The following is a 24050-nucleotide window of genomic DNA, read 5'->3' as shown; positions in this document are numbered from 1 at the left end:
TTGCCAAAGGGACTAAGCCTAAATATTTGTCAGGATTTAAAAATGAAACAGGGAGTGAAAATAGACCTCATAGGCAGGGTGCACCTGTCAGAAACTGTCAGAGTTGCTGCAAGATCCTTCTGTGATGCTCAAACGCCTGTGAGGAGTCGGCGCTGACGTGGTAACATTCCTTCCTTCACCTCAGTGAGCTGCAGTTGGGATGGGAGAAAGTGCATGAGGCTGCTGCCTTGAATTCATGTGGTCTTTTGATTTACAATTACTTTTTTTGTTTCAGTGAGCCACCTCTAGCATTGATAATTGGCTTGTATTTCCTGCTCTTAGACCCTGTAACAAGAATTAACAGCTCGGTTTTACTCAAATACACCTCTTTCTAGCAATGCTGAATAATAGTGCAAGGGGAGAAAAAAATCCATATGTGCTGGGTCATCACAGTTTGACTGCTGGAAAAAGACACCAAAGGGAAATTCAAGCTGAAATGTATCAATACTCCAGGGACATGAGAGGGACTGATAAGTTCACTTTTACTGCTGTACTCCACCCACATCCTGCTAATAGACGACATGGGAGCAGGAAGTCTTCATGAATGCAGAAGCTAACCCCTCTCCCTTTACTCCCTTTATTTTTAGTCTTTATGTATTCCCTGTGGTAAAACACTTAGGAACTTGGGGGAGCTATGCCCAAGGCTGGGTAGAAATGTGACTTAGCAGCAACTGCTGCTTGGTGTGCAATCACTCAGGAGATGAGCAGAGACTGTTTCTCTCACCCTGTAGCTGGAGGTTGGTTTACTGTTGGTGTAACGTAATTCCAGTGTGTGGAGTTCTGACATCATGTTTGCTTCAGCAGATGGATGGAGATAATGAATTAATGCAGAGGTGTTTTTCTTTTTGTTTTGACTGTTGGAAGAAGTGGGAAAATCACTGGCTAAAGCTGACATCTGAATTTAGACATCTGAATTAACAATGTAGGAAGCAGTAGCATGGCAAGCAGCTCAGTTCCTCTGGAGTACTGCTGGCTGGCAGTATGGACACTTTGGGCAGGCATCTGAACTGTGCAGAGCAGGCATCTTTTACACCTCTGGTGAAAAATGTGTGTGGGATACTTCCTCTGGATAATCTTTAGGCCAAGGCTGAACTGTCAGTTTAATATAACTTTCCTCAGAGTTCCCAAATGAAGTGGTCTTCACAAGGAATTTTTTGTGTGTAATTTTTTTTGGTCTGAATATTTGTATACAGTTGGTTTTGCTTCCACAGCTGTTCTGTGCTTGGTTTCCGTAGTGGTAAGAAATGTGGTATGCTCAAATCAAAGCTGAGCCTGATAGTCTGTTGTAGAAATATGATTGTAAGGGAAAATTTAAGCAGTTACTTTATTACAGCAAAGATGTGTGGGTTGATGGTCTTGCTGGAATTCAATTTGTGTGTTTAGGTCTCGTGGTACAAGAAGAAATTTTATTACATGTTATAATTAGCTTTTGAAATAAAGGGGATTATCTTTCATTTTAATCACTCTGCCTTAATGGAAGGGAAGAAAATCATTGTTTTTTAATAAGAGTCCCAACTCCGTTCTCAGTGCTTTTTATAATGACATTTTAATTGAATTTTATATTTATGGGACTGATACTTAAAACTTGTCGTTGTTGTGGGTTCTTGCCTGTTTCCCCACTGTTTATTAATCAGCTGTATTTTAAAGAGTGTAAGCTTCTGTCCTGCTTGTCTTGCCAAACAAAAATTCCATAAGCAATTCTTTGTGAAGAGAATTATTATTTCTACTGGTAATTTTTAACGTGCGACTCTAATATTCAGCTACATTTCTCTCGTTAACACGAAGCATTATGTGTACGCTTCACATTCAGTATGCGAACAGCTTGTAAATGAATTACAAAAGTAGGTTTAAATTTCATGCCTGTGCTTAGGAAAACTAATGGATGGTAATCAGTGTAATGGCTGATGATAGATTGTGCTGTGCCAGCAGGGGAACTGGCGCCCAGAAAAAGTAACACCAGATCAGGAATGGCTAGAGACTGGTTGGTGAATGTGTTCTTCTCCAGATGCTTTTTTAATGCCTTCAATTAACTTGATTAAGCAGCTTAGCTTAAGTAAGCAGAATTTGTGACTTGGAAGTTCTCCCATGTAGTATTTTCCCATTGCCTTAGGAATTAATTCCTTCAGTACTGTGTCCCTGTAAAGCAGGCAGCCTTGGTTGCTCCTGTGTCTTGCACAGACATGAGGTGCTGTATGCTTAGTATGAGAGGCACACACAGGGGTGGTTTTTTTCCTCTCTGCAATTGGTTCTTGGCAGAAGTCATAAATCACAGTGATTTCTGCACAGTGCAATTGAATGGAGCCTGACTACCTTATTTTTTATTGGTATGGAGAGTTCCCCCCTGCTTAGATCACTCTGAATCCTTTGTCAGCAGAGCAGAACATGCCCTCTCAGCTTCTGAGCCTGGTTTTGTAGTGCAGGGTCAGCTCTGAATGCCATCCTCTGGTACCTGAGCTGGGTAGCTGAAGTATCTATGTAGGGCTTGGCCAAAACAGTGACTGGGGGACTTTTAGGCCTGGGATTCTTTGGTCAAGAGTACCCTATGCCATTAAAGCTCTTTAAGGTGCATTTTCTTGTTGCTGTTGGGGTTCTGTATTGGCTGCAGCTGTGGCACAGTTCACCAAAGACTTTCCCTCCAAATACTCACCAGTCAAGTGGCTGCTCTTGTATTCTTCTGACCAACGTTTTAAGGTAGTGGTTCCCAAGCAAGGGAATTTTTCTCAGGGACCACTTTGGAATATAATTAAATGTTCTAATTGTACCAGCAGTGTCCTTATGAGGTAACCTGGTGCATTCTCTTTCCTACCCAAAGGTTTTATCTTTGCAGCATGTGTCATTAGATAGGGAATAGGAATAGGGATGTTAAATAGGGAATTAGATGGTAGCACAGAGTTCTGATGTCCATCTGTTTGCTTTCCTTGTCTCCTCCCTTTCCAGTAAGGATGTTGGTTATGTTATGGTATCCCATATTTTTCAGAGCACAGAAAAGTGGCCTCAGATGGAACCAATTTCTGTGTATCCTACAGACTCTGATGGCACTGGAGAACCCACCCATGAGTACCAGCTGCAGCACCAGAAGGATTGACTGCTGGGTATTGAGGCAGCCCAGAGCTCTGACAGGCTCAGCTCTTGTGTTTACAGCTGCTGGCTCAGCAAATCATTGATTTCCAAATTGCAGGTCTTTCTGGTTTTGTCTTGCAGTTTTTTGTATAAATATAAGTATTTCTGCAGTATCAGAAGTTGCAGTGTCTCACACAGATTGTCATTAAATCCATGCAGTAGCTTCAGAAATTGGGATCTGTGTTTGTAAAGTGTTTTGGTTTTTTATCCTTAAGAGAATTTCAGTGAGGAGCCTGACACTACATCTACCTTTTCTGCTCCCCTTGATTAACAAAGCACACTTTGTTAATCAGACGTGATGATGTGTTTTGATACTTACTTAGTCTAGATTGGGGTTAAACCAGGTATCTGCTACCTAATGAAAGGTGAGCGTTGAGTGTGCTTCCATGATCCTTCTCTTTCTAGAAGTGCCACGTGGGGACATAAAAATCTTAAAGTGTGCTAAAAAATGGATAAAATTTTCAGCCACATGTGGCTTCCCAGTGTTAAAGAAGCTGACAAAGGGATGTACAGGGAAAGAGGGGGAAGGGATGAAAAAAAAAAAGGGAAACTGGAAAGACTGGGATTGTAACAAAAAGCCCTTTGCCATAAATTTGTGATGAAGATGATATGTAGGGGAATTGAATATATTTTTCATTCATTCCTTCACTGTGGAGGAAGATCTCTGTTCATGATGGGGATTATTCAAGTAGTCAGAAGCGTTATTAAACTTCTGGGTTTTAACGCTCCATTAAACTTCCATAATGTGTAAATTACTTCCTTCAAACTTGTCTCTATATTTGATCTCTTTACTGTAAACTGTAACAGAGTTCCTGCTAAATATGAAAATGCACAACTGCTCTTGATCCTGTGATTCTAGTAGCAATTTCTGTGTCTGCACAGTGCTTTGGGGAAAAGTGTGTGTCAGTTTGTCTGTTGAAAGAATGGCTGGAATTTAAACCCCCTTGGATTTCTAGTATCTAGATATTATTTTTCTTTATTAATCTGTTGGCCAAAAGGCTTGTTTTTCTCCTTTGAAGCTATTTGTAGTGTTTGTGTAGTATCCCACATGGTTTTACATTCAATATAGTGGTGTGGTTTGTATGTGACTTCCAAGTATTTTCCAGTAGTAAATGATAGTTTGTTTGATAAAGGCAAATTTTCATTTAGGCTCAGGTGAATACCTTGGTTAGATGTCAAATGGTTCTGAAAGGATCTTTGTATTAGTCCACTTACTTTTAGCCTTCCTATGGTTTGCTTGAGGATGTGATAAACGAAAACAAGTCTAGCTCTGATGAAGTTGAAAAAAGAATAATTTTCCCAATATTTGCTTGGGCCATATTTGAGTGTATTATGGTTTTTATAACTCGATGGGAAAATAACTTCTTTTACTGGATGTAGTCCCTTACTTTTAAAGATATTTATAAATGTTACCTTTATTCTTTATTATGCTGGAAATCAAGGTGATCTATATATCCCAATGCAATCTAGGGTCTTCTTTTTCCAGAATTAAAAACTCTGAGCATTTTTTAAAATATATATTACACCTGTTGCTGGAGCTTAGCTTGTAATTACTGATGTGCTTTCTCTGTGTGTAAAGTACTGCTGATCCAAATTTAGATGGAGCACATTTTTGTCCAGGGCAAAACAGGGCCCTGCCTGAGCTATTGGAGAATCAGTGTGTGGGAGATTTAGATGTCTTGAAGATTCTTTGCAATAATATCAAATATGGGGATTTTGTGCAAAGATTAATTGGAACACACTTATTTCAGTGGCAGTACACCTAAAGATTATTACTACTATATTTTTATTGCCGTCAAACTTGCATCTGGTGCACTTTTCTTCCAAATAACTTTCAGTCTTTTTTTCCCCCTTTTCACCCAATACATTAAAGAATGAAGTATAGTTAGTAGTTAATTGTTACAAATAAAATGCTGCTTAAAAGAAAACTCCCTGTGGAAGGCTGCTTAGCAGGGGGAACTGGAGTATGAAGTTATTTTGAGAAATACAGACCTTGTGTTTGAGCTTATAGATCACAGTCTGTGTTGAGACTCCTGTAGACAGGCACAAAGCTGATTTATTTTTATCCACACCTCTATTAGGAAGTCTAGTGTGGGCTTTTTAAAGTACTTTCCTGTGGTCAAAAATATCTGGAATTGTTGGCACTTGTAACAAGAAATTTTTTGAGGTTCTGCACTGTTAGGTCAGTTGTAGAGACTCAGAGTAGCAACTTCTTTCACCATTGCTTTTCCTAGTTGGAGGCCCTCTCTGACACCACAAAGTCTGTGATACTTTTTCTCTGTAGAACAGTAGTTGTTTGAAAAGGCAGCCTTTCCTGTTAATCTGGTTCTAGGACAGTGAATGATCCAGAAAGAAAATAACATTCCACATAGCCACTGGTGACAGCCGATGTGACTCCACTAAGGACAGATTGTACCTGAGAAATTTGGTGGCCTTCTGTGGCAAGATTATGGCATTGGTGGATCAGGGAAAAGCAACTGATGTAATCTGTGTGGATTTATGTAAAGCATCTGACACTGTCCCACATGACATCCTTGTCTCTAAACTGGAGAGACATGGATTTGATGGATGGATCATTTGGTGGATCAGGAATTGGCTGGATGGCTGCCCAGAGAAGTTGTGGATGCCCCATTCCTGGAGGTGTTAAAGGCCAGGTTGAATGGGGCTTTGAACAACCTGGTGTAGTGGAAAGTATCCCTGCCTATGGCAGGGGTGTTGGAACTAGATCATAGAACAGGCTGATTTGGAAGAGACCCATCATGATCATTGAGTTCAACTCCTGGCCTTGCTCAGGACACCCCAAGAGTCACATCATGTGCCTGAAAGTATTGTCCAAATGCTTCTTGAACTCAGACAGCCTTGATGCTGTGACCGCTGCCCTGGGGAGCCTGTTCCAGTGCCCAACCACCCTCTGGGTGAAAAACTTTTTTCTGATATCCAACCTAAACCTCCCCCGGCTCAGCTTCATGCTACTTCCTTGAGTCCTGATGATCTTTCAAGTCCTTTCCAGCCCAAACTATTCTATGATTGACCATTGCGAGACCCATTCTGGATTCTCACCAAGGTGTCCTTTGTCTCTTCAGGAGGAGTCAGATTCTTGACATGGGGACATAACTGTAAATCTTTTATTCTTTAAAGCCCTGTGGCCTTTCCCAGCCTCTCCTGGGTTACCAAGTGTCCTATTTCCTAAATTAATAGCAAACAGAAACAAAAATACTACTCTGTAAAATGGGAATGCTTTTATGTGCGTAAGGAAAATCAATTTTGTTGCTTAGAGCTCAGGCGGTTTGATTCTATGATATTACTTTCTCCATCATCCCCATTTGTCTGTGCAATTGTTCTCTGCTGACAGATGGGCTTTAGCAGAGGAGTGTGTTTAAAACAGATGAAATTCATTGCTGTTGCTTAAAAAATATGAGGTTTTTTTGAGAAAACATTTATTTGTTTAACAGGAAGTTGGTTTGTCTTTTTGTTATCACTCCAAAGCTGAATGGAACTTCATTTGTCAGCGCACCTGGGAAATACAAAATCATCTATGTGATTTGATTTTATGATGATGCTTTCCTTAACATATATGAAGTCTGTGTATTTAATTTCTGTTCTTTCAAAGAAGAAACTGCAGGACTGATGAAGCATAGCTTCCTGGTTTTGTGTCTTGTGGCTGATTTGACGTGAAATCTTCAGGACACTTTGCTGCAGTCACAGCTTTGATTTGAGCTCATTCTCTTCAGAGTTTCTTGGCAAGATATGAACTTGCAGCCCAGCCTGGTCTTCCATGTGATCACTTCCAGGATGTCTGTCCTCTCCTGTAGGAACACAGTTGTCTTTGAGCCTGCTGCTGTTCTGTCAGATTTGGCTGATGTGGCTATTGACTGAAGTAGCCTGAAGAGGGGGAAGGGTGAGGAGGGATGCAGATGGTGTGATTGTGTAAGCCTATTTTCCTATTAAACAAAAGAATACGCTTTTGTTCAGGATCAAACTTGTTCTCATGTATTCATCTCCTACATGTTTGTGCAAGTACAATGGCTGGGTTCCCTCCAACCTTGCCCTCCCCCTCTCCCTGTGCAGCCCTGAGTGGGGGAATGGGCCTGACCCCTGCATGCATTTGTGTCTTCCATACAACAGATCCCCCATGGTTTGTCCAGGACAGCCTTTTTTGGACATCTCTGCCACATCAGGCTGCTCAATTCACTGTAGGGGGAAGAATATCTTCAACTCTTGTCTGCTGTGCTTGGCCAGAGGCACAGTATGTTTATGTCACTGGAGTTTTGCAGCGCTGTTGGAAGTATTAAAGTCATCCAGATCATATCAGGAGCAACCTCTAATGGGCTGGAACAGCAGGAACATCCAACGTGTTTGCTTCCTGCCCACCAACAGTGAGAGCATCTGACAGGTGTTGTCTGTACACTGCTGCTTCATCTAAATGAGAATTAAACAAAGTGAGGCTCGGATGCAAAAGAAGACCACAAAAGTATCCTGGTCATTCCAGAAGCATTGCAGATTTTCAGCTGTTAGGGAATGTCTTTTTATAAATGATACAGAGGCAAAGCACTAGAATCACCCACTGCAAAATGTACAGACAGGCCCTGTGAGGGTGGAGCTGACTCTTGTAGCATCTGGCAAATCTACAGCAGCCTTGTGATGCTATAGATGCCTGCCAAGCTGCTACTAGTGGGTCTTCCTCCTTATCCCCATCTTTATCAGGATACTCCCCCTAGAAAACCTGTTGCAGGCCTTGGCTCCCTCATGATTTACAAAGACTCACCAGGCTTGGAAAACATTGACACAATCTAAGACTGAAGCTTGGAGCCAAGGGGCCAGATTTTCACTACAACACGTAATTACAGTTTCTCCAGTTTCAGTAAAGTTCTGGGGAATGACTGTGTCAAGCTGGAGGAGCTCTCATCTGTCTGATCGTCACTTTCTACCATCTGCAGACCTTCCCTCATCTGCTCAGGGATCATCTCTGGCATGTTCCCTGGGATTCACGACTGGCTAGACTGGGGAATGATGCTTTCCAGGAGTATTTTTCTCATCTACAGCTTTCTAGCTTATTTCATTTTAAAGGCCAACTGGCTCCACTACACACTGCAGCAAAGGGAACTGCAGCAAAAGAGAGGCAGTGGGAAGGTGTTCAGCCACATTTCAAGGCCATCGTTTAATGGATGTTCTGGTTTTGAAATTGAAGCTGTAGGGGTATTGATCCTCTACAAAGCTCTAGAGCTAAAATGTAAAATAAATTTAAAAAAAAAAAGAGTGAGGCTGGTGAGAAGTAGTAATGACTAGAGAGAAATTGCAATATTAAAACTTAATTATTCCTTGGGCTTTAAATCTCACGTGGTCTGACACCTATTGGTATTACTTACTTGGTGAAGCACGGCTGAGTAAAAATGTAAAATGCGAAGTGGAGCTGAAAACATAATTTTCAATTTCGTGCTAAGCCTTTTTTTGTGTTAATTTGCTCTTTTAATATAACCCTGACACTTGAATGTTCAGAATGGCTACATCAGCTGTTTGGGAAAGACAGGAAGGTATTCACTTACAGAAGAGTGGCTGGAGGGTGAAAGATGAATGATTTCGTGTCAGAGGAGTGAGGAAGATGTAAGCAGAAGATCATGTCTGTACTGAATTCAGACACGAAGTTCAGCTGTGCCCTTTAGGGCAGCTGGAAGTGACTGGAAATTTGCTCCATGGTTTGGGCTGCTGCCTAAACAGACGGTTCTGCCTTTGAGCTTTTAATTTTTTTCTCTCTCTTTCCTTTTGCCAGAGCAAGTGTTTACATAATTGTCTGATATTTCAGATCAGAGGGTTTATCCACCTGAAAATAACCTGGCAAAACGAAATACTAGATTTTGCACACTTTGGTTTTCTGAGGCAGACCATCTCAAGGCTATTTGAATGCAGGTGGCTGAAGACAAAAGGAAGAGGTGGTAGAAAGGATGTAGCAGCTTTTGAACATCTGTAATTGTGGGATCACAATTCCTGTTAAATACCCTGAAAAGAAAATAACTGTTTCCTTGCAGGAACTTTAGAAATGAAGTGTTGCTGTTTTTAAAAGTACTTGCATAGTAAAAAAGGCAATTTTTGTTGTATTATGTTACTATATTTGTTTTTCAGATTACATTGCTGTATTGTGAGAAGTCATTACGCAAAAAACCTGTTTACAGGCTTCAAATGTTTTTTGTCATCTTTCATGCTTCTTCAGAATATAAGTGTCTGCATTTAAATCCAGCTTTCAGTATGAAAGAGGTGAATTCCAGAAACACATGCAGAGAGGCCAAAGGCATAAAACCAACCCCAAACCTCAAGTCAGCTCAGTTCCAAAGTACAGTAGTTGGAAGTATTTAAAAATATACATTCCACTATATTCATTGCTACTCAAGATTCTTTCTGCATTCTTGATCATATGACTAAACTGCTTCTAAGTCGAGTGGTACAGATGGTGTGGTATTTCAGATTATTCTAATTCCAAACAGCTAAATGCACAGTCTTTTTTAATAACAAGCTTATGCTGAATTTTGAAACAATTACGTTTTTGTAACATTACAAAACAAGTTACTCTTTACAGAGGAATGTCCTTGGGATTTCCAGGATTTGCATTCCTTTCAGGAATTGAAGAAGTCATGACTTACTGCTGCATTGTTCATCCCACATGTTAAATGTCATTCTCTAAGTGTGCATGCAGCATAAAATCTCATCTGTACCACAGGATAGCTTAGAATAGCCAGGCATTTTTGTCTGGTTGCATTGTTACTGCATATTCCCAATTTGACAAAGAAAGCCAACATTGCTGATTTATTGCCCATTTTGAACAATGTTGGATACCAGGATCTATAGTTGAATCCAAGCTAGCCAGTCTTTATAAGGTGCCAAAAATGTGCTTAATTCATTGTCACCCTCCAAACAGTGTTGTCATGGTTCTGTAGCTGTTTGCACACTGGGAACAGAGTTATAGGCACTGGGCCTTGTGCCTTTACATTGTGTGGGTGGAGGTAAAAGTCCTTGTCCTTGAACATACGAACTCCTCTTCACTGATTTGCCCAGCACAACATAGCGGGTGGTTTTGTTCTTCCCATTCCGTCTGTAGAGACTTCAGCACTAGGCTTACATTCAGTGCTCAAACACTCAGGGTATCAGTTGTGTTCAGGCATCTGGGGAATGAACAGTTTTGGTGCCCACAGACGAGAGGCCTTGGTTCAGAGCCTCCTGTTGCCTTTGTCTTGGTATTCAGGGGTCCTCGCTGTCTGGTGACAAAGCCCAGGTTGACAAGGGAGGTGACAGTGAACTCTGGCTGCAGGAAGGAAAAAAACTGATGAGGGCCAATAGCCAAAAGAGTGAGAACTGCTGTGTAGACGTTGGAAATGCTGCTGGATGGAGGCATTGCCTTCCCTGCCTTTTCTGATAGACAGTGTCACCAACTGGTGTCATTAACTGGGACTCACCTGGCTGCTTCTCACTTTTTGGTAAGTGTCAATTTAGTAGGATTAACCTGAGCCTTAGTGTGTTCTTAATGTAGTTTTGAATTGTGTTTGTGGTGACACTTCTTATGCATGTTTTTCAAGCTTTCTGCATGTCTAGTTCATAATCCAGAGGGGAATACAACTATGAATGCTGAAAGCTGACTTTGCAGAAAGCATGTTTCTTTTATCAGAGTTACGTTCCACTGATGCCAACATACCAAACTGTTAAAAACGTACCCTATTTAGTGACAGCAAAGTGATGTCCCAGCAAGCCTTTCTCCGGTAAGTATAATCCGTGTTTTTATTGTGAATAATTTCCCAAAATATTTTGGCAGTCTGCATGGGGACACTGCTAAGTGACATTGACACAGTTTTCCTGTTTGAAGTTGTCTTGTTCCTGTACAGTACATTTAGTCTAATCATCATATCCTGACAAAGCATGGCATGAATGTGAAACTGAGACAGAAATTATTTGGGTTATGAAAACAAACAGTCTTCTCAGCCAGAGATTTCCAGATGTTGATTATTTTCCACAAAATATCTTTTATTATAGGGAAAACTGATGAAAATTTGTGTTTCAGTTGTAGTCACTAAACAGGTATAATGGATAGCTGATATATTAAGCCAGATTGAAATATTTTTTCTTATTTTTTAACTCCTATAGTGTTTTGAAATTACTGGAAGAACAAAGATTTGGGAAAACCTTCAAAGCAAAACTATACAGAGAAAATTCATGTTCTTTGTATTTCTGAACTTTCCTGTGTCTAGTGAGAAGATACAGGCAAGGAAGTTCTAGGTTTCTCTAAGAGGTGTAAGATTACAAAAGGTCACAGCAGTTGAATGACAGTGCTTTGGCAAGTTTTTATTAATTTGGGAGATGGTAAGAAGGTTTTACAACCAAATATTTCTGTAAGTGGATTGAACAGTAACTGACCTTTTGTCCTTTTGGGTTGACCCACAACTTTTACCAATCCTGTGTGATGTATCCATCCAGTCCTGCAGACACGGAGCCAGTTTAAGGTTCTTTTGCCAGATGAAGTGTTAATCACTTTGCTTCCTATTGTGGGCACGAGCTCAACTTTCCCAACAGCTGCTGGTGTGGGGCACTTGCACATCTCTGTGGGGAGAAACTGCCTGGAAATTATCATAGCAGTGGTGCAAGTATGACTTTTCCGAGGCATCTGCACTGGAAGTATGTTTGTTACCTGTGGAAGTAGGGAGGGGGTGTTTGTTGGTGGAGACAGGCTGGGCCCTGTTAAGCTGTGCTCCTCCAGCAGCAGCTTCTGATGGAGTGAAGGTCAAGGTGATGCCTCTGCTGCTGTTCTCACCTCAGTGTGGACTTCTGCCATCTGCTTGGTGTGAATGCACAAGATACAGGCAAGGAGAGGGAATAGATGGTGGCTTTGAGACAGGTTTTGCTCCTACAGGCACCCAAGGGGGCTGTTGTAGCTGCCAGGAGGACTTTGTGCATAAGTTGCTCCCTGTGGAGCTCACATTACTGTTGCATGGGTTGTGAGCTGGGGCATGTGTTACAACCCCTCCCTGCCTCCTCCTTAAAAGTTTTCATGTCAGCTACTACTAAGGTCCAGCAGTCAGAGATGATAGGTCACTGCTAGCATGGGGTGACAAATAATTAAATGTTGTGGTTTTTTTTTTTTTTTATTTACTTGTTCAAGTCCTCTGATATTTGAATGAGGTTAGTATGGCTATAGTTGGCCTTCTGGCAGAAGCTGAGAACTACCAGCTACACAGGACTAGGATGCAAGAGAGTATAATATGGTGTGTAGGAGGAGGTATTTGATGAAAGGTACCTTTTGAGTTGTACTGGTGCTTAGGAACTGCTGCATCTTGAATGCATCGCTCACTAACTGTAAGATTTTTTCACTGTTGTTCCGTCCTATGTCCATGCAAAGCTATTTGGCAAAATGATATATCATATAATTAATTTATGTGGTAATGTCTGTGTATGACCAAAGACCTAATATTGTAAGATACAGTTTCAAACCAAAGTACTTACTGATCGGATCCCAGAGTAAGGACACGGGTGTGTGTATCAAGATACTCATAATGCTGCATTTTACTCCTCTGAATTACTGATCTATCTATTAGCAGCCTATTTATGTTACAGTTTGGGGCACATGAGGAAGAATGTCAGTGGCCTGCCAAGTGAGTCAATTCAGTGTTTATAATTTCTTGGTGATCTGCCAGGGAAATGTCTGTCCAAGTTTAGTTTCTCATGTGATCAGGAAGTGATACAGGAGGATGCACTGAGGACTTCCCCGGCCGTCTCCCCTCGGCACCCTGACAGGAATGTGGCAATTGCCTTGTGCTTTAAAGAGGAAATTTTCAAAGGCACACAGAACTAAATCTCATGTAGAAATCACTGAAGTTCCCTTTAAGCGTCTGATGTTTTCCCTTTTCATTTCCTTTCAAGCTCAAATAATCATCTTTTTAAAAGCAACTACCCAATCCCTGAGCATGTGTCCTCTTAGGAAAGCTTGCTTACCTGATAACATTTACTCCCTATTGCTTCCCTGTGTATATTTTAGTGTCACTATTTAATTTTCCGTGGGATTATTACTGTGGAATAAAGTATTGAACTTGCTTCAATGGGCCAAATTGGAATCATACCTTTGAAACAATCAATGAGTGCTTCTGCAATACTGGAAATGGCAAACATCAACTTAAATATAATTATTGCTTAAAGTCAGATTCCTGTTACGTGGTTTGAAAAGAAGTAAGGGGGATCATTCAAGTTGATCTCATGTGGAGATTCCTGGGAATTGTTGTGCATCTTCCTGCAAATGTGACATGAAGGGCTTGGAAGCTTATGTTTATTTTTTAATTTTCAAAGATTAAAATTAGGTGCAACGAGTTGTTTTTTCATGCTCAAGTGTGTACATATACATACCCATGTGGGACCAGCAACCAGAAAATAATATTTTCATACAGTAACTTAACTGTCATGTGGGTTTGAAAAATCAACTTTTTACTTTTTTTTACTTTTTTGAAAGAGAACTTTCACATAACATAGATGTGGTTTCATCTGCATTTAATACATGCAGAAAACACTTTACATGGTGTTTGCCATTGTAAATAATGTAAGGGACTTAATTAACTTCTCAAACGCAGTTGGATGGTAAATTTTAAGGGTTTTTTTCCTAGACTTCTCTTTTTATTTCCTTCTATTGTGAATACATGTTTCTCATCTTCTTTCAGAAATGATATTTGGAATGAGACAGTGTGTCTGGGGTAGAAGTTCTTTAAAAGGAAGAACGTGGACTTGTGACTTACAAAGTAAAGATTTTTTTTGCAGGACATGGGTGCCCATCTGCTGTTTGGTACTTTATGACAACCGTCACCTAGGCTTTTCAGCCTCTTGAGAGTCTGGAGATTTTTTACTTCTTCAAACACTTCATCACTCTGTCAGTAAATAAACAGAGTGGGTCTACTTGGCTATATTTGAGCATTCCTGGACTTGGCACTTGTTTTGCTAAAAGACAGAAATGTGTCTGCTGGTGCAGATACTTTATTTGATCCCATGTCAATCACCTATTTGAGTTTATAGGATTTTGTCTTAATTTTTATTCCTTTAGTACTTTTAGAGGTCCTTGGTTTGCCTTTGCGCTCTACGTGAGCTCTAAAATGTGAATGAATTTAACTTATCCGGGTTGCAAAGAATCTTTCCTGGGTGCTTTTTTACCATGTTCGTCTGTGGAAGCAAAGAAACAATACATTTGAAAATCATGTATTTCCCTTAATGTGTCTTACTGTGTTCCAGCCCTTCTCATTAGATTAATGCTAAAATATAGAAACTGTTGATTAGCCTGCTGCCCATTAGCATGAGGAACATCCCTGTTAGAAACATCTGCCAAAGAACTGAAACTGCCATTCTTCACCTGTCCTTCCATGGCTCCTCTTCCTCATTCCCTCTCTTTTTATTTTTTTTAAGCTCCTTTATAAAAAAAACCCTAAAGATGAATTTTGGTTGTTTTTTTTTTTTTTCTCCCTTTTATTTAAGGCCAGGGTAAGTTAAAAAGAAACATTTAAATTTTGCAGCCATTTGCTGTTGGCTGCATTTGTTTTAATAAGGGCAGAGAAGCTGAAGCCTCTGTCGCCAGGGCCCAGGGAAGAGAACTGGAAATAAAAGGAGATTGTGACACTGCATGTTTCTGAGGCCGTGAAACAAAAGCTTAAGTGAAAGTGAAGCTACTGCTGAACATAAAGTTTATCACTGTTGCTGGGGAATAGTGTCTGCCTGCTTCAGGCCCGCTGTGAACTTGGCCAGACAAAATAGGTGGAAGGGCAGAAGGTGGGGAATGTCTGCATCCTATTATGAATTGGAGGAAATGACTGTCTGCGCTCCGTGTGCTGGTGGGCTCCGCATCCTGCTGGCAGACTGGTGAGCGCTGTGGGACACTGAACCAGGAGTGGGGAATTGTCAGCTCTGGGGTTTAAAATAACTACTAGGGATGAGAAGAAGCTCCTTAAAAACATACCGTGGGTTTTCTGTTGGCTTTCTTAAACTAACTGGAAACTTTCTGCTTTTTTTTCCAGGGGCATTTTTCTTGGAAAACATTGCTGCTAAAAAGCTCCAAACAGGAGGAGTAAATCCAGTCAGCTTGTCAGACCACTGGCTCAGTGTAACGGTGCTTTCATGAGGTAACGTTGGGCCAAAGTCAACTTTTCTTTTCTCCTTTGTAAACCTGCAGCCAAGCAATGGGCCAGAAAATCTCAGGGAGCATAAAGTCTGTGGATGTGAGGGAGCCCCCTTATAGACCTGTCAAACGAGAGCTGAGAGGCCCGGATTTTTGCAAGCCAGCGCGCCTGGACATGCTGTTGGATATGCCCCCTGCCAAGCTGGAGGTCCAGTACAAACACGCTTGGAACAACGAAGATCGCTCCTTAAATATATTTGTAAAGGAAGACGATAAACTGACTTTTCACAGACACCCGGTTGCCCAAAGCACGGATTGTATCCGGGGCAAAGTCGGCTACACGAGGGGCCTCCACGTCTGGCAGATCCACTGGCCCACGAGGCAGCGGGGAACTCATGCCGTGGTGGGCGTCTCCACGGCCGAAGCCCCGCTGCACTCGGTGGGATACACGTCCTTGGTCGGCAGCAACAGTGAGTCATGGGGCTGGGATCTGGGGCGCAACAAACTCTACCACAACTGTAAAAACCAGCCTGGCGTCACGTATCCTGTCTTTTTGGAACCAGATGAGTCTTTTGTACTCCCAGACTCGTTACTGGTGGTTTTGGATATGGATGAAGGGACGCTTAGCTTCATGGTGGATGGACAGTATCTTGGAGTGGCCTTCAGGGGACTAAAAGGGAAAAAACTTTACCCCATAGTCAGTGCAGTTTGGGGGCACTGTGAAATTACAATGAGATACATCAACGGACTTGACCGTAAGTGTTACTGAATTTCTTCATTACCCTGTCTTTCAGCTTTTCTCATGTAGGAGTTTTTCTTTTATCCTGTTGCAGTGGACAGTGTGTTGGGGGGAGCGGACTGTTCACTGTGAGTAAACTGCATCCTGTCTGACTGCTCAAAACTAATATATCTCAGTTGTATCTTGTAATGATGGTGTGGATTGTATCAAAATATCTTCCTTTTTGGCAAGCAGAGTTGCAAGAAATCTGTGTCCAAGGAAAGTGAACAGACTGAGAAAAAGATACTGAGAAACTTCCTGGCTATATTTAACAGTAAAACTCTTGTTTACTGGAGGATATGTTTTAAATCTGTGGTTTCCAAATAGGATTTGTGGATCCCGTAAAAATTTCCTGTAGTAGTGGAAACTCTTACATGGTGTTCATAAACATACTTGAATGCTGGCCAGTAGGCTTGCTTTCTGTAGTTGCCTTCCCAGGACCCTCAGAAGCAGCTGTGGATCCCCAAGAATCTGGGAGCTCAGGTCAAATACCGCTTTCAGCAGTTTTTCTGAAAGAGAGCTCTGTTCCTTAGTTCATTTCAGGAGGTGCTCTCTCAGGGTATTTTCTTCTCCAGCAATCCGTGTTTTTGGATAAGCAAGCATGAGCTATTTCTGATCTAAAAGGGTAATATCAAATTAAATTGATAAGTAGTAAGGAGCAGCATGTTGCTGCTGTGACCTTGGAGTAGTGGCCTGCCAGAAGATGAGTTGCAGAACTGGGTCTTGTCCAGTTCTTGTCCCTGCTCAGGAAGACGAGTGCTCTGCCAGGGCCAAACGCAGCACAGTGTGCACTCGGGCAAGCCCAGTTATTTACCATCAGCATCTTGGCTGCTGGGTGTTGGGGAATGGAAAGCTGTACAAGGTATTAAGTGGAACTTTGTTCTTGTTTAAGACTGTGTTATCTGAGCTGTAGGAGGAACTACAAATATGAATATGTAGATTTACAAAAAATGTTTTTTGGTTTTTTGAATGGGACTTGGTCTTGTAAAAAGAGAACACACCTGCCTTTCAATGAGTGATTTCTAAAAGAATTCACTAGTCTTTTCAGTAAGGATGCAGTGGTCTAATTTTTTTTTTTTGTCAAAAATTAATCCTCTGCTCATTACATCTGACATACCAAGTAGAAACATAATTAAATAATTTGACCCTGTTTAAGATTATCTTTTCATAAACATCTGTACCATGCACCGGGGGAAAGACTTTTTATCCACAAAAGCCCTGCAGGTTATTCCAGCTAGATGCTAAATGGCAGCTTCCCAAGTGCTTCCATACAGGGGAATATCCGAGGATTGTAAGTATTTTGCAATTACTCAGACATTGCAGTGTGATGTGCTGACAATCTTTTCTTTGGATGGTGGGGGAGAGAGACTTTTTTGCCAGCTGAATATTTGTTTGCAAAAGCAGTTTTTATAATACTAAGCTCAGCTTGGTCCACCACGTCCACACAGGATTCTGCATTCGTTTTGTAGCCTTCACAGGGCTGCTCAAGGGAGCTTTAGAAAGATGAAAACACAGGAGAGGATGTGAATGAGTTTGGTAGAAATTATAAAATAAAAGGGGCTAAGTAGAGAAGGGATAGCTGTGGTCTGTGTGATGACAGAGAGAAAGATTCCCATCTGGTTTCTTGTGGGATAATTTTGTTGGAAGAGGCGGGATAGCTTCCTAAACTATCCCTGAGAAAGTCAAAGTCTCTATTTTTTTTAAACACATCAAGTCCAATGCTTCATTTGTTTTTTTTTTTTTTTTTGCAATCCAGTCTCCAGAAAAATCCAGTCCGGGTTTCCCCCCTTTCCATACTTCGGAAAATCCAGTCCGGGTTTTCCCCCATTTTCGGCGGAAATCCATAAAACGCGAACCCGTGGATAAAAGTAAACTTGTAAACACAACTTTTATGTAGGCCTGAGTGTTAATCTGATCACGTGAAAAGGAAGTTTAAAGCCACTTCACCAGGGGGCATTTTGACATCCTAGAGTCACATCATTTGTTATCACATGTTCACTGATCCATTACTGTCCTGCAACAAAAATAACATTCAAGAAACCAAATTAGCTTGTTTAGCTGGTGCTCCAAAGCAAACACTGTCTCTTCTCTGCTGAAGGTGTTTCTATCCAGCCTGCCCTTGTGTAACTTTGAGTTTAGTCATGGTACCTCTTCATGTTTGCTCTCATTGCACTTTTAATTACAGGTTTTTATAATGGCTTGTTCTTGTGAAAATTGGAGTAGATATTGAAGAACATTTGTGTTCACAAATTTAAATACATTTAAAAATACTTTTGTGTGAGGGAGTTGTTATCGTTTGATTCCTTTTTAACCTTACCAATTATCTTTTTTCAATCTTTCCCTGCCCCCCTCTTCCCTGGAAGTATCTCATAGCTCTGAGTGCAGCTTTTAGCAGATCTGGCCATAGGGTCTTAGCTGGTTTTGGAACTGCTGTCAAGCAGTGCCTTGTAACTTGCTATTTAGTGATTGATTGTTGCTGCTCAGAATGCATACCACAGCTTGTGATGGCTGTTTGTGAGGTGTGTCCTACAGAGCAAATGGAGACCTCAACGGCAGGGATTTTTAGTGTTTTCAATACTTGCCGCTTAAATAGAAGACCTCTGAATACTTTAAAGGCCCATGCATTTCAGTTGCCTGGCAAAGAGTGAAAGGCTTGCAGGAATGGAAGAGTGAAAGGCTCAAATGATGGGTTTGTGCAGCTGCAATGAACTCAAACATATGTCATAGTAGTAAAGAGATGATGCAGACTTTGAAGTGTCTTAATTACTGCATAGATGGCAGATTCACAGAAGGATAAGGCTGCAGGTCAAAGATCAAGAACCTGTGTGCCCTCTGATCTCTGGATATTGCTCCTAGAATAATGCTGTAGTTAAAATAAATTGTAGTTCTTCCAGCTGGATCTGATACCCAGAGTATTCTGCCTCAGAAACTACTTTGAGCATCACATGATGATGTTCTGTGACTCTCACAAGATGGTTTTTTTGCTCACATTTGAGAGACTTGGAGTTGCACATATTTGACAAGGTTTGGGAGGGAAGGCAAGGGGACAGGATGGAGAGTGCTCAACAAAAACACATTGAGTTCTTCACGGGACAAACTTCTTTGACCAAATGCTGTCAGTATACACCACGCTGTGTGTAAGTTGGACAGAATTTTACATCAGCCTTCTGACTCACTGCCTCTTGCAATAATTAAAACCCCAAATAACATAAATGCAATATATGTTATTTTTGTTATTTTTCCTATCAGGGTATGCGCATGTTTACAAAAAGCTGGTTAATTTATATCTGGTGTCTGATGAGGAGTCCTGAAGACTATTTATAAACTGAAACAGAGAAATAGCAAAACACTTCTTTGTAAATGTACTTTGCAGATCATGACTGAACCGTTAGTACTTGTGTGTTTGAACAAAGTGTTGGGAGGACAATCAGTAAAATAGTGCTGTGGTGGAAAACTTGGGCACTGAGTAGGTGAGCTGAACTCATTGCAGTTCTTGCATTAAGCCTTGCATAGCCCTTACACAATTTCAAAAATAACTGTCGAGCTCAGAGAGCTGGAAGCATTTGTCTTGGAAGAGAAGACTTTACTTACAAGTGTAATTTATGGAAAACATTTGTCTGTACCTGTTCATACTTTAATCTATGGATCCTTCTTTGGATCTGTATTTGGCCCTGGCGGGTGAGGGTCCCTGGGCTCTCTGTCTGGTTACTGACCACTGCCCTGCAACACATCCCCTGTTTTTAACACCTCTATTTACATCCCCAATGAAACAGAAGTATTATTGAAAGAACATGCTTCGAACTTACCTGCCATGAACAAACAAGTGGACTAAAAGGATCACCCAAGCAGAAATCTGGGCTCCTGTTTTCCTGTGCCAGCAGCCTGCTCGCTGTGCCTGCAGGTGAGCTGATGCAAGCGTAGAGCTGAGGATGTTTGGAGAACATTGGCTCAGTTTTGGGAAGTTGTCGCTGTTCCTTGTAGGGGCTCAGGAACAGTGGGAAGGAGGAGGGAGCTCGAGGCACGTTCTCTCTGTTTGCTGATGCAGCTACAAAAGTTTCGGCACATGGGGTCTGTTCACACCTTTTGCTCTCAGCCGTGCAGAACAACACAGTGTAACCACTGAATCTCTCTCAGGCCTTAGGCTGTACTGTCTAGAATTTTGAAATAAGGTTGGTGTTTCTAAGCCAAAACGACAACTTTGGAGCTATGGAGCTAAGCACAACTTCTTTCCTCTATCCTACTGATCTCAGTTTATTTTAATTTGCATTGATCTGTGTCTAACATACCACAGTTGCTAATTATAAATATGCACTCTTCCCCTTGGAGGTCTTTTTACCATAAAGAAATCTAAGTCAAAATTGTGAAATTGTTAACTGCCAGGAGAAATACATAATCTCTCTTCAGACTCTGGGTTTTCCCCCAGATGGTTTTCAATTAAAATTTTTAAATGGATTTTTTTTGTTGTTTATCTAAACTTGTTTTATGCTATTTATATAACACATGACTCTGGAGGTTGCAATGGAAATAATGTACTCTGAAAATCCAGTATTGCTAAACCTTAGAAAGGGTTTTCCCTACAGACATGCAGTCAGAGGATGAAGCAGCAGTAATTAAGCAGCTAATGTTGTGAAGAAGCAATTTTTAGCTTTTGAGATAATTTAACAGGAACCAGCATTTTCAGTTCCTGCTTCAGGAGTCAAATAGGTATTGTTGGGGGGTTTTTGTCTTCTTCCACATGCACCTCCCTTCCCAGGTTTAAATGCATTTTTTTGTCCTTTAATCCTAATTTGTTGACACTTTCTAATTAATTCTCAGCCTTTTCTCAGCAGGTTGAAACCACTGTATTGTCAGCAGAATATGCCACTCAGTTAATTGGCTTTTTGCCCCAGCCACCCCCTGCCCCTTCTTGGTGGTCTCTGCATTATATCTTTCTCCCAGATACTCTTCTTTTGTTCAATCCTCCCGTTTCTTTCTTCCCGTCTCCAGCTGAGTTTCTCTTCTTTTGTGTTACTGTGTCCTAATTAATAATATATTCTTAGCAATCTTGTTTTCCTTTTCCTTGTCCCAAACTTCAGGGCAGTTTTTGTTACTGGTAGCTGTAGAATATCAAGTGCAGTGTCATTCTTCCAGAGGAAGGACATTTCAGATTTAAGGCTATGACTTTAGCTGTAATGATGAATGGGCTTTGCAATAGTCTTTTTGTAAGGTCCTACACTTCTTGTAAGATTAGCCTGAACTTGTTTTATACAACTCTAGTGATAGAGCTTTCTCAGACAACCTAAGACACACATTAGCTTTACAGATAACAGGGTTTTTCCCTTTTTGGGGATTCTTTCTTTTTTTCCTTTTTTTTTTTCTTCTTACAGTCTTGTCTAGTTTGTGCATTAGCAGGGAATCCAGTTTTCATTGGCTTAAAACTTAAGAGGTGCTGGCATACTTTATTTTAAGCTCAGTAGTTCCTAAGGCTAAGAACAAGCATCAGTAGTCCACAGCTGTGTTGTGGTTTATTTGAATATTGACATACCTGTGCTTTTTATTCCTGCTCTGGTTCATAAAGGTGCCATGGCAACCACCAAATCTACAGTTTCAAGGAAAAAATGCCTGTTAGTGTGTTCTGATCATGTTTCTACTGATTTCCCATGTATCCTGTTTTTAAGAAATAAGAAGCTTTGAAGAGTAATGACTACTGTTCTCAAAATTGAAGTGAATATTGTAATCTAAAGTTACACTGTGAATATCATACTTATTACACTAAAATAGCAGTTAGAAACCTGATAGTTGTGATTAATTATTTTATAAATTTGCACAAGCTACAATGCTGGAATTGCTCAGCAATGTGAAATAATTCACACAGGTTTGTGTTAGAAGTAGAAATTTGTAGCGGGCTTTTTATTTTTTTGGATTTGCTCCATCTGTATTGCTGTTGGGAATTGTAGAGCATAAATCCAAGCTTCAGTGCAAATAACGGTGCTTCTGTCATTCAGTGATATATTTATTTTCTTTCCAAAAATGCATGTGTTTTGTCCATTTTGACTGTTTTCATACAAGTTTCCTCATAAGTTAAATTCCTCCTTAAGATCCTTATTTGTCTCTGTAGCCATGGAAGTGTCTTTCCTTCTCCAGTCATAAGCTCTTTCTGCAGATGGCCTCTTTCTCTTCCCCTAAACCCAATGTAGCTCCTCTACAAGGAGAGGCAGATAAGCCACCTGATTTCTAGTTTGAGGTCAGAGCAAATTCCACTTTAAAAAAGAGTATATTTTGGTGACTGACAATTCATACACCAGTCTTCATATTACGGCAAAATTCATATTTTACAGTAAATTGGCAGGCAATGGGCCTGAAAAGAAGCACATCCAGAAATGCTGTTGTGTTCTGCAGGTAGTTCCACTGGCAGTAGTGATGGTGCTGTTCTGCCTTCCTGAGTAAATGAGAGTAAAGCTGCCCCAGCAGTAGCACTGTGTTAAAATAATGCTGAGGCTGTGAAGTCAAACACTTGGAAACTGGCAAATGGCAGAATGGGATTTGCTTTTTTGCAGCTGTAATTCTGAGCTCAGCAGCCTTCATCCTCCTCTTAGCCAGATAGTATTTCACTTTGCTAAAGGTGGTAAGTTCAGCTGCAAGTCAACCTTTTGTATTCATTTTTGCCAGCATTTTTTTGCATTGATTCTTTTCTCCCCAGTCTTCTGTGATTATGAGCTGGTGTATTTTGTAGTTTCCTCAGGACAGGCAGTGTGGAAAAACAGGAGCATGACAAGTCCCTGTGTTCTCAGGTTCAGGTTTGTGTTGCCCTTTGAAGACAAGGGAAGCAGAAAGGCAGCAGGGACTGCACTGGATCAAAGCTCCACCTCGTCTGGTTTGATTTGTGAATTTAACTTAAGTCTTTCACTTTAAACTATTTTGGGGTGGAACTGATGATCAAATCTGTCTTTAGGCCTGTTATCAAACCTGATTTTTGATTAAAAACCTCCAACACTGAAAGTGTGAGAGGGGACATTTAGCCTTTAGTGCTGGAACTCGGTGTTGAGACAGAGGAGATGTTACATTAGAAGTTACTGACACGGTTGAACTTCACGTACAAAAGCTGTAAGGATGCTTTCAGTTGATTAAACATTATTTTTAAATGTCAGTCGGTGGTGAAATAGGGAAGATAAAATGCTGGCACTACAAAGAGAATTTCTGTTGTAACTTGCAACAAATTGACCACTTCATGTAGCCTCCTGCGTGTTGGCCTGGACTCCGTGTGCCTGGTGTGGAGTCGCACACCCAATGTTGGTGCTAAGAGTGCCCATTGCAATGGGAAGATTATTGACTAGGAACTTGGGATAAAATATTTTTGGTAATGCTCTTTCAGAGTGGACTTGGCAGGCAGTGGTGGAGTGAGGCAGGTCTCCAGTGTAACCCCAGAGCAGTTAGTCAAAGCTATACCTGTATTTTCCGCTGTCGTGCCTAAGATGACACGAATTTTGTAGGTGTGACAAACATGTATCGTGAATAACAGTATAAGAGTATCTCCCTGCCTTCTGTGAACATTTCTTTCTGAAAGTGATGAACTTCTAGATGTGGCATATATTTGGGCTGAGTTGTTTTTTTGTTTTTTTTTTTAAAGAGAAAATTCTTATTAGCTCCATTTCTGCCAATTTCTTATGACTGGTGGGCCAAACAAATTGTCTTATTTCAGAAGTGATTTGTATGAAGCCAAAATGTATTTTCAGCAAAGAAATACATAACATTAAGAAAAGGATAACTTTTGTTTGAGAGTAATGTTTCTCACAACAAACATTTTTGTTTCTCCAAGATGCTGCATCTCCGTTGCAAATGGGAATTCCTGTCTTCATGTACTGTTTGGAATTGACATTTAAAGATATGGTGCTTCTGCTTTTCAATAAAAAGTAACTATAAATGTTTAATAATATTCTTGTGTATACCACATATCTGCATGCCTATTTACTGTGCCACTGAATGGGCCTCAAAGCTTTGATACAGCATCTTGAAGCT

General features: G+C 40.8%; 1 protein-coding gene across 5 annotated transcripts in view; it reads left to right on the top strand.

Annotated features, from left to right (window-relative positions):
- Positions 1 to 24050, top strand: part of SPSB4 (splA/ryanodine receptor domain and SOCS box containing 4) — a 162230-nt gene that overhangs the window by 85247 nt on the left and 52933 nt on the right. For all 5 annotated transcript variants that reach the window (XM_017825542.1, XM_017825541.1, XM_017825540.1 and 2 more), the window contains one exon: positions 15177 to 16032. In XM_017825542.1, coding sequence (XP_017681031.1) covers positions 15339 to 16032 — 694 coding nt within the window. In that variant the 5' untranslated portion in view covers positions 15177 to 15338. The remainder of the gene's footprint in view (positions 1 to 15176; positions 16033 to 24050) is intronic.

This window comes from Lepidothrix coronata, unplaced genomic scaffold (genome assembly GCF_001604755.1).
Source record: "Lepidothrix coronata isolate B3197 unplaced genomic scaffold, Lepidothrix_coronata-1.0 Scaffold120, whole genome shotgun sequence".
Lineage (NCBI taxonomy): Eukaryota > Metazoa > Chordata > Aves > Passeriformes > Pipridae > Lepidothrix > Lepidothrix coronata.
Note: the sequence above shows the minus strand (reverse complement) of the source record. Positions and strands in the feature narration are given on the sequence as shown.